The sequence below is a fragment of the Xiphophorus couchianus genome, chromosome 19 (genome assembly GCF_001444195.1).
Source record: "Xiphophorus couchianus chromosome 19, X_couchianus-1.0, whole genome shotgun sequence".
Classification (NCBI taxonomy): Eukaryota; Metazoa; Chordata; class Actinopteri; order Cyprinodontiformes; family Poeciliidae; genus Xiphophorus; species Xiphophorus couchianus.
The window spans coordinates 20715524-20726558 of NC_040246.1; the positions used below are offsets into that span (position 1 = coordinate 20715524).

The 11035-nt window shown below is 38.6% G+C and overlaps 1 protein-coding gene across 4 annotated transcripts in view; it reads left to right on the top strand.

Annotated features, from left to right (window-relative positions):
• Nucleotides 1–11035, top strand: part of fancm (FA complementation group M) — a 44565-nt gene that overhangs the window by 32027 nt on the left and 1503 nt on the right. The window contains exons 14-23 of one of the 4 annotated variants that reach the window (XM_028001237.1): nt 1386–2823; nt 4045–4130; nt 4542–4610; nt 5011–5130; nt 5772–5931; nt 6015–6121; nt 7186–7595; nt 8344–8422; nt 9383–9743; nt 10719–11013. In XM_028001237.1, the coding sequence (XP_027857038.1) occupies nt 1386–2823; nt 4045–4130; nt 4542–4610; nt 5011–5130; nt 5772–5931; nt 6015–6121; nt 7186–7595; nt 8344–8422; nt 9383–9743; nt 10719–11013 (3125 nt within the window). The remainder of the gene's footprint in view (nt 1–1385; nt 2824–4044; nt 4131–4541; nt 4611–5010; nt 5131–5771; nt 5932–6014; nt 6122–7185; nt 7596–8343; nt 8423–9382; nt 9744–10718; nt 11014–11035) is intronic. The other 3 variants (XM_028001238.1, XM_028001239.1, XM_028001240.1) reach the window with 3 other exon arrangements.

An 11035-nucleotide genomic window follows, 5' to 3' on the forward strand; every position in this document is an offset into this window, starting at 1 on the left:
AATTAATATTTAAAAATTACATAATCAGACAGAACAAAATATAAAGTTATGTGAAAATTTTGGTATTTTAAAGACCAAATTGACAATAATTTATATAAGTAACAAAAAATAAGAAAATTGTGCTAAAAGAAATTCCAAATCAGTTTCTTTCATTAAAAAACTTATGAAACTTTGTCAAAAGCTTCAGGTGTGTGTCTGGTGAATTTCTGGTTAAAACATGTTTGTTTGTCACTCAGTGGGTAGAAAATCCAGACATTTTACTCAAGTAAGAGTAGAAATACTTCATAATAAAATTACTCAAGTAAAAGTAAAAAGTACAGCGTAGTAAAAAAATTCTCCTAAAAGTACATTTAAAAAAAAAATTTACTCAAGTAAAGATAATTGAGTAAATGTACAAAACAAAATTCTCACTCAATATTTGAGGGAGAAGAACATTAAAATTTAAATGTGTGTCTTATTAGTGATAATTTGAAAAAAATTAGCATGTCCCTTTATTATTGTAATGGAGTTAGAAGTTGTTCAGATTTAAACCATTTGGTGGTTTAAATCTTTTGATTTATACAGTGGAAGAACCGAGTTAATATGTTATCTTGTTTATGTTGTGGTGAAAATTAACTAATGAGAGTAAGAGTAACTTTCTCAGGATCAGCTGCAGGTAAAAATGGGCAGGTTTAATTTCAAAGGGTGGATAAATGTCTTCTGCTTCGTTTAGAAAAGGGACGTGTTTATCTTTTCTTTCTCCTCTGGGTTCACTGAGCATCTCCCACCTCCTGCTCTCGGGTCCGACGGCTCCCCGTCGGTGCTTGTGGGGCTCCCACTTTAGCCGAATCACTTCCAGGTCAAAGGTTTGACAGGTTCCAGGCAGTCATATATATTTACACCTCAAATCTCACAATAAATGGATGTTTAACCAATAAAAGTTTGGGAACATGTCTTGGTTTGTTTCTTTGTGAAATTAGCATCATAGACAAAATTTTAAATGTCCTTACCACGTCATAAAAGCTGAGAATAACAAATGTTATGTCAGAGTTTTGCTTCCCTGTATGTGAATGATGAGGGACTTCCTGATTGGATTAAATTGTGAACATGAGCAGAAAAGCAGTTCTGATTGGTGAAGTGACCCAATCAGTTTGAACTTCTTGGGTTCCCTTAACCTCTATAAACTGAGAGTTAGTCTGTGGTAACTGTTGGAATAAAAAAAGGAAAAAAACTGAGCTCACCAAAGTAAAAGCATAAATAAACTGGCAAAAACAACTTGGGAAAACAATCTCAGTTGCCCTGTTCAATAGTCCTGTCCCTCACTGTCCATCATGATCAAGTGACAAAGGGTCAATAGTATAATAGTACAAAATTAACCTTCTGCAACTGTTTGTATTTATCTTCAGGGGGAGTGTCTTTACGAACAGCAGCTTCTTCCTTACCTCCAGAGTGATTATGCTGATGCAAAGAGGCAGAAGAAACCAAAAGCCCCAAAGAATTGCTCTAAAACCAATAAGAGCAAAACGTCTCACTCATCCCGGTCCGAACTGAAATATATCGACGAGGAAGCGGAGATGGAGGATGCAGCATCGCGATTGATCCCAGAGAAACAGAGGCTCCCAGATGAACGCTTGACTGACGACTTAAACCCTGATCAAGCTGATTCTCCGTCACACAGCTCTGATGATGACTGCGTCATCGTTAACCAAACCTTCAGAGATCCTGCAAATCCAGGCGATGTTCCAGAAGTGAATACAAAAAATAATGAAGACGATGATCTTCAAGAGATGTTCTACCTTCCTAAAACATATCCCGCACTGCTGTCGCCAAAAACACTCAAGAACCAGAACGACATTCTTGTTAACGTAGCTGAGCTTCTCTCTCGATCTCCACCTTCGCCGGAGAACATTTTAGAAGCAGGAAGGACTTTGACGTGTCTTCCACCTTCACCTGAGCTGGGCGATCAACCTTTCCCCGTCAGGTTCAGCTTGGAAGTGGACGATGACGACGATGTAGAGGCTGGCATTGAGGACGGCGAGCCTCGTAGTCCCACCTGGGATGAGGTTTTCGAGGATGAAAATATCAGATACGACAAGAAGGAAATGGACTTAAAAAGTGTTGACGATGCAGAGGAGCGTGTTTCCATGGATGCTGATTGTGTGAGTGAAGACAGAGTTCATGTCCAGATGGATGAGAGCATGGACTTGTTTGAAGACGATGAGGCGTTCATGCAAATGACAATTCCAGATATTCCTACTCCTGAGGATAGCATTACAGCCAAAACAACCATCAATGATGAAGGCATTGAGAAGATTTCCAAAGATGAAGACAAAGATTGCACAGAAATATTAAACGTTGTAAACAAAGCCCCTTTCTCAGGCACAAGGCTAAACATTCAAACCAGCCACAACTCAACAGAAGATCACTACAACAAAGTTTCGTTTTTAGTGAAAGCAAATCCTGAGCCACTAGATTCCTCTCATGATCTGTTCTCTGTTAATTTTGATCTCGGTTATTCGCTGGAAGACTCTGAGGATGAAGCAGAAGTGGAAGTTGCATTGCCGTCGCCTAAAAAACAAGCCGAGTCAGCTGTTTCTAATTCCTCTACTCCTCGTCGCAGCTTCGCCAGACTCTTCAAAGAGTCCAAGTCATCTTCACAAATTAAAACGGATTATTGGAAGTCTAAAACTGAGGAACTCCCATCTCCAGTTACATTACTGGGACCCAGACAGATGCTCCTGTCTAGGATCGCAGAACCGGACTCTTCTAGAGCGAAGCAAAAACAAGCTGAAGGTGATTCACTGCAAGAACTGATCCATGTGGGAGAGTCTTCTCCTCATCCAGGTTTGTTCATAAAACAACAATTTGTCTTCATTTGTGTCTTAAGATTAACATAGACCCCTCAATAAATTAGAATATCAACAATTTCATTCAAAAAGATTGACAGATTGCAATAGTTTATTTCAATAAATTGCAACAATTATGGTTTGCAGCTAATTACTTTCCTCTGAATAAATAAACCTATGGAAAGGGATTTGTAATACAGAGATGTACAATCAAAATGAAGTGCTCTCAAAAGCCATAAAAGCTCATTTCTTACTAAAGAAGAATATTATGTCCTTTAATATTAGTGGAAAGTTGAGTGAAGGGAAAAATGTGTTGAAAAACTTAGAAAACACAATGATTAGGCTTAGTTTTTATAATATCGCAATTTTCTGAAAAACATATTTTTTATATATAATAACTTTGAGGTGTAGTGATCAAATTGAACAGAAATAAAATACTTAACTGCTGAAACACAAAAACTTACCAAGTATTTTTATCTAGTTTCTAGGTCAAATATTTTAATGGACTTGAAATAAGACAAAATTAACTTCTAATTAACTTTTAGCCAAGATATAAGAGCTTGTTTTAAGTCACTAATTTCTTAATATTGAGTAAAAAGTACAAGTTCCATTGGCAGATTATTTCACTTAAAACATGGGACAAAATCTCTCAGGTTGCTAGGTAACGGTCTGGGCTGGCTGGGGTTGCTAGGTAACGTGCAGTGCCCAAGGAATGTTACTCAACATCTGCCAGTATAACTAGTTCTTCTTCATCAATATTAAAGAGTTATTAAACAACTACATCTTGTTGAAAAGTTACTTGTAAGTTAGTTTTGTCAAGTGTCCTAAGATATTTAGCCTAGACAGTAGACCACAAATACTTGGTAAGATTTTGTGTTTTTACAGTGTTGAAGTATTATACTATGTGTAATATATATTGTTCTTTTACCCCTACCATTTTATATTGTTCATATGATTTATTTACTTATGTGATGTTTTCCACCTTTTAGATTTTATACATTTTCTCAGGTTGATTTTAACTGAGAACTAGTTCTCAAACATTTTACCTGGTAAAATGAAGGTTTGATAACGATTGTAAATCTATATACGAGTTTCGCTTTTTGAATTTAATTAATGAAATGAGAAAACTTTTTGTTGAAGTCCTGTTTTTATTTAGATTTACCTGTAAATCAGTTTGATTCTGTAGCTTAAATGTGGTTTTTTTTTGTTTGCTCATTAGCAGAGTGTTGCAGCGACAGCGAAGAGGAAGTCGTGCTTCTCAAAAGAAGACATCACAAGGTCAACCCCTTGTCTTCCCCAGAAGTGGTGAGCAAAGCTTAACTGAACATTTTCTTTTCATAAACGGCAGGAACTATATATAAAAAAAACATTTTGACCTGTTGATACCAATTTTAGCTACAAGAACAGCATAACCCATATTATTTTTGGAAGGTGTCAATGATTGTGGCCGACTGGTGTTTTGGGTTATTCAGCTTATGGTTTGTGTAACTAAAAGTTTCACTTTCTGAAACAAGTGACAAAAATATTAAACCTCATTGACTATTTTAAATTTGTCAATGAGGTTCACAGACAAACTGAAGCACAACGAAGTTTCATTTCTCTGCAGTGGAACCAAAAAAAAAAAAAACTGCCATCACAAGACGTGTCATTTTGCTATGATAACGAGGACGCATTAGCATTAGCATGCTACATAAAATGTTTATTGTTTTCTGCCAGTCTAAGGGCCTGAGTGATGTGGACTCACCTGTGGTGGCAAAGAAGAAACGTTCTTCTGTACTGAATACGGTAAGAATATCGACATTACCAGTGAAAAACATATTCACTGAGTTGGGTAGTAACTAGTTACATTTACTCAATTACATTTACTTTGTAACTTTTTTGAAAAAAATTACTTTTGGGAGTATTTTTACTATACTGTGCTTTTTACATTTGAGTAATTATATTGTGAAGTATCGCTCCTCTTACTTGAGTAAAATAACTTAAATAAGTAATGCTAAGCCTGGTGGGGGCACAAGTAAAGCCTGGTGGCCCACCAGTTTTATATTGCACTTAGGTAAACCCTGAATGCTGCTTTGGTTCATGGAGAGCAGGCCAAAATCAATAATAGATAAATGGGGGGGGGAACATGTACAAGTATCATTACTGTAAATGAGACATTAATAACGTCTAATCTTCTGTCATCCAGACTGACGAAACTCAAGCCGGAGATTTTTTGGATGATGATTTCCAGAACTGCTCCATCTTCATGCGAAGAAAAACAACAACTGGAGCCAAGAGGCAACAAATCCAGCAGTCCAGCAACAAGGTCAGTACGGCAACAGATGGGCCTGCAGGGCAGTGAGGTGAAGCTAACTGATTAGCTTCTAGATTTCCATGTCAGTGACACCCAGAGTCGGCTTACATTTACTCAGTTACTTTTACTTGAGTAACCTTTTTGAAAAAATTACTTTTAGGAGTATTTGTACTATGCTGTACTCTTAAGTTTTACTTGAGTAATTTTATTATGAAGTATTTTTACTCTTACTTGAGTAAAATCTCTGGATTTTCTACCCACTAAATGAAAAACAAACATGATTTAACAAAAAATTCACCTGACACAGACACACACCTGCAGTTTTTGGTCAAGTTTTTTATTCAAAGAAACTGATTTTTATTGGGTTTTTTTGTTACTTACATGAATTATTGTCATTTTTGTTCTTAAAATACTAAAATTTCCATTTAGCTTTATACTTCGGTCAGTCTGATTATGTAACTGTTAAATATTAATGCTACTCTTACCTGAGTACAATTTTTGGGTACTTTACCCCCGTCTGGTGACACCAGCAGAGATACAGGTGTGTATTAGTCTTCTGGTCTTCTTAATTAGCTTTAACATGTTTTTTTTATGTCAGCTCAGCTGCACCGTTACATTAAATTCAAATTTAGTTTTTTTTCGCTCTGCATCAGAACCCCAGAGGTCAGAAAGCACGTCAGTTTCTGGATGAAGAGGCAGAGCTGTCAGAAGATGAAGAGGATGTTTCGTCTGACGAAGAGGACGGAGCAGATCTGAATCGGTCCCTGGAAGGCTTCGTTGTGGACAACATGCACCTTTCCCAGGGACTGAATGGTAGGTAACCTGCTCGGTCTTTAGCGCGTTGTTCAGATCTCATTAGGTTCTGTTAACCCTGGTTCGGTTCTGCTCCTCATCAGACTCAGAGATGCATGGAGTTTACTTGAAGTCTGTGAGAAGCCCTGCAGTCCGGGGAAAATTCAAAATGTCTTATAAAAGCCATCAAAACATGGATATTTTTTCTCAGGTAATTCATGCTTTACTTTCTACTTTTATTTTAAAAAGGCACTAATATGTAAAATTAATTTTTTTTTAGCTTTACATTGTGTTATAATGTTATTCCATCATTAAAAACATACCTGAAGTGTTTCTTTGGTTCTTTCATACATGTTTGAGAAATCCTTTAATCGCCATGGCAACCATTCAGCTGCGCTAGGTCCACCTGGGTGGACCTAGCCCCGCCTTCGAGGCGTAACTCCTCTTCAGAGCTACAGTTTCCAAGCTTCCCGCCCCACAGAGCGGCCCTCCCCCGTGACTCCTCTACTCGGATCCTTCAGACTAGCCAGCAGCAATTAGCAAACATCTGCTGAGCTCATTAAACGAACTACTTCTCAGTGCAACGCTGGTAAAAATGTTGTTAAAGGGTTAACAACATTTTAACAGCAATTCCTGAATAATCATAATCACATCATGATTACTTCCTAAAGGCAGAGTTTCAGAAAGAAGTGGAAGTTCTTAAAGGGAAAGAGGCCCAATTTCAAGGCATCAAATTACAGTCAAATTTCTGTAAAAACACCAAATCGCACCAAGTATTGTTAGTCTTGTTTCTAATAAAAATATCTTATTATACATGAAATAAGACAAAACTAACTTACAAGTATCTTTTCAACAAGGTCTAATAGCTTGTTTTAAGTAAATAACTCCTTAATATTGATTAAAAAAGTCCAAATTCTTTTGGCAGATAAATTTACTTATAAGACAATTTCCCATTGTTATAAGTAAAATAATTTGCTTATGGAACAAGTACTTTTTCATCAATATTAAAGAATTATCTACTTAAAACAAGCTATAATACCTTGCTGACAAGTTACTTTTAAGTTAGTTTTGTCTTATTCCATGTATAATAAGATATTTGGATTAGAAACAAGACTAAAAATACTTGGTAAGATTATGTGTTTTTGCAGTGTATTTGAGTTTTTATAACAGCTGAAGGTCACATGGTTACTTCATTGTGCTACAAAATGCCACTATATGCCTGGAAAATACATAAAACAAAACCCAAATTGACCTAAAGTGACCTTTTGCTGGCAGGTGCCTGAGATGGATGAGACGTATGCAGAGGACAGCTTTGTGGTTGGCAGTGATGAAGAGGAGGAGGAGAGTAACGAGGAAGAGCCTGAAGACGTCGAACTTCTGCCCGACGTGTCGCTCATTAATGGGAGACGGCAGTACGCAACCAGACGGCGCATTTTCCTGCACAAAGCCAGAGCGGGACTCGAAACCAATGCCAGAACTCGGCCCGCTGCAGAGCAAAGAACCAGAACCAAACGCTCGCGGGTCGTCTGCCTGACCGAGTCCAGCGAAGAGGAGACGGAGGAAGTGGGCAAAAATCAGAATCCAGATCCCAGCAGGCGGAAAACGGTGTCCTCTGCTGTTGCTAGCGTAGCATCTAAAGTCTCATTATTGAGTAAAGAACAGAGTGAAGAGCAGCAAAATGAAAGGTAAGTAGGTGGAATACATGCTGACTGTCCTCTTCATGAGACTGTCTTGGGAAAACACAGTATCTTCATTCAGAGTCTTCCTCAGATTTACTGTAATACAGACAAGAGGTCCGTCCTCCACCAGCTACATCTCCATCTGCAACAACTCTGAAGAGTTTCAGTTCATTTGAGTTACAACAACATTTAATTTGCCTTTGGAATCAATGAAATATTTTTGAATTGAATTGAATGTTCCACTGACGCCTTCCCCTTGGAGAAAGCTTTTTTTTATATTTAAGGTTTATTGAAACTTATGGAGATATAGGCCTGTCACAATAAGCAATAAATCAATTATACAATAAATTAAAACAAACTCAATCATTTCCATTTGCATGATTTATTGTTTTTCTCCCTTTCTACCAGAAACTGGTTGAGAAAAGTCTTCAATCTGTTGCTTTGATCTCAATTAGCTTCTTCGCAATAACGTCTGGGACAATTTATGGTCCAGCAAAATTTGTTATTGTAACGGGCTTATGGAGATACAAACACAAAGCAAGAAGAACAAGAAAGTTAATAGAAAGTTTGTCAACATGTTGTTGCTAGGTAACCAAAAATGAGTGAGTCAGTTGAGCAGCTAAAGCCCTTCCTTTGCCTATTTTGGATCAGACTTCACTTAAATGATCTAACTTGTTTTCAATGATATTATGTGTCTAATGTGATATGTCATTGATTTATTGCCCAGCCCAGTCATTTTCTGTTTTTCCTGCAGACGTCGTCAGAGGTTAGAGAATCAACATCTGCTCTCGGATGAGCTCGACTTCGCGGAGCAAGAGCCGACTTTAATAACAGTAAAGAAATTCCTTGATTATTAGGAGAGACAATAGCTGCGTTTCCATTCACTATAAAACTACAAAAACAAATTTGTTTAGTAGAAAGAACAGTTTTGAAAAAACTCCAGTTTTTGCGTTAGAATGAGGTGTTTTTTTTTCCAGCCGTATCGACAGATTTATTTCACAAAACTGTCCTGAAAACCCTTCTGTCAAGTCACATGTTTTTAAGGTGACTTCTTTTTTTGAAAACATTTGCACTTTAACTTTACACCCTGAATTAAATTTTTTTAATATATATATACATTTTTTTATGTTGTATATTTGTAAGTGACTCTGCTAAAGTCTCGATTCATTTTGGGTTGTTTGTGTTGCTTTTCTCTTATTTTTTAAGTTTTGTTTGTTTTTGTATGTGTTGTGAAAACATAATGTATGGTATCTTTTTGAGGTTGATTGTAGATGTTAATAATAACAATAAAAATATTTGAGTCACGTGATCAACAACCGGATGTTACTACTGGCGGAAACAACAAAGAAGACAACAGGAAGTACTAAGAGGATGATGGTTTTAGTTTTTTTCCCGGATTGTGTGTACAGGTTATAGAAAGTTGTGTGCCATTTAAATATGTTGAATCCATCGCTTTTCTGTAAAATTAGCAAAGTTCCCCAAAATGTCATATGTAGCCGCTCCCAAATATAAGGGTCTTCTCTGATTACTGATTATGTAACTTCAATATTAATGCGTCATACTGTTTATATCTTCGTTGCCATGGTTTTTAGAGACGTACCGCGAGAACAAGCTTATTCACGTGTGATTTTAATATAGTCTTTCGTAATGGAAACACGGCAGTTGCGAAATTGTTTCTTTTTTGTTTTGTTTTGTTTGTTTTTTTATTATTATTATAACATCGACAAAAAATTGCGCACACTTGTCACGGAAACGCAGCTTGTGACCTCTCACCTCTCACCCTAACTTTGCAGGGACTTCCTTCCACGTCCTCAGCGGCTCAGGGGTCCGCTCCTCAGGATCCGGTTCCAGCGGTGACCGAGCCGCCGCCGCCGCCTCTCCCCGGGTCGGTCAGCATCCTGGTGGACAGCCGCTGCACCGGCGGCATGGTGGAGCTGGTGATGAGTCTGCGTCAGCGCCACGGTGCTGACGTCCACGTCTGCTCGCTGGACAGCAACTACTCCATCGTGAGCAACCGCATGGCGGTGATGAGGCAGAGCCAATCGGATTTGGCCGCGATGCAGAACCGGAAGCGACTGGCGGAGAGATTGAGCAACATGCAGGAGTTGTTTGAGAGAGTGTGTCTGATAGTGGAGAAAGATCGGTCCAAGCAGGGTGGGTTTTAAAGATTTACGGCCTGATTTAAAGCTGCAGTGTGTAACCTTTATAAAAATGTGTTTGTTTTTTCACCATGTTGTGACAGTATGGTATAAGACAAATCTGTGAAAACTTACTTCTCCTGTTTGAACAAATGAACCGCTCCTGGTCAGAAACAACCAATCAGAGCCAGGGGGCGGGTCTTAGCAATGCTAAATTTGGTAATGGCAAAGAAATTACAGGAAAATCCTTTATCCAATGTCATCATTGGCTATGCTAACTATCCTTAGCATCCATGACATTCTCCTCTAGCTGTAGTGTAGCAGAGAGCAGATGGGGAAGGAGGAGAAAGATGGGAAGCCCCACACCAGATTGTGATTGACAGCGCTACGACCCGCCCCCTGGTTTTGATTGGTTGTTTATAGGTATTAGAGAAGGCAGAGGAGCTCGAGTTTTTTTCTTTCACATACTGTCATGCTGACAGTTTTAACGAATATATGGAAAACATTTCTTTGTAAAAGTTGTTACTTTTGCAAGAAAAGCTGTAAAGTTATATTTACAAAAATATGTTTTTCCGTATTTCTTAAAATTTTCACCCAATGGTATGTATGGTATGGAGACAGATAACTGTGAAAAAATTGACTTTTTGTACCTCCTCTCGATCAAAAATAATCAGAGCCAGGTCAAAGGTATTAACACTGTCAATCATGCATGTATATGCGCTGCTCAATGTCCAAATAGCAGAGAAACAATTTGCAGTTACAGGAAAACTGTTTATCCACCATCATCCGCAGCTGTGCTAAATAGCATTAGCATTTGTGGCAGGGTAAGTTGTGGTGAACCAGCTGCAGCATACAGGAGATTTATTGACAGCGCTAAGCCCCTCCCCCTGGCTCTGATTGGTTGTTTCTGACTGCAAACGACAGTAACAAACATGTCAAAAATATTTTTTAATAAAAGTGACAAGCCTGACTGTTTTTGTTTACAACGCAGGTGAAGTTTCCCGCCCTTTCCAGCGAACCCGTTACTATGACAACACTTTAGCGGCCCTGTTCCGGGCCGGGGTTCGCCTGCTGTGGAGCGACGGCGCCGAGGAGAGCGCTGGGTTGTTGGTGGACCTGGCCAAGCTGGAGCGGCGTAAAGGTCAGGGCATCGCGGTGCCCCTGAAGGTCAAAGGTCAGCGCAGGGAGCAGGCACTGCAGATGTACCTGAGTCTACCTTCGGTCAGCCATGTTCACGCTCTCAACCTGCTGCACAACTTCAGCTGCGTCGCACAGCTGATGAACGGGTAAAAGTTCTGACAGAACCGG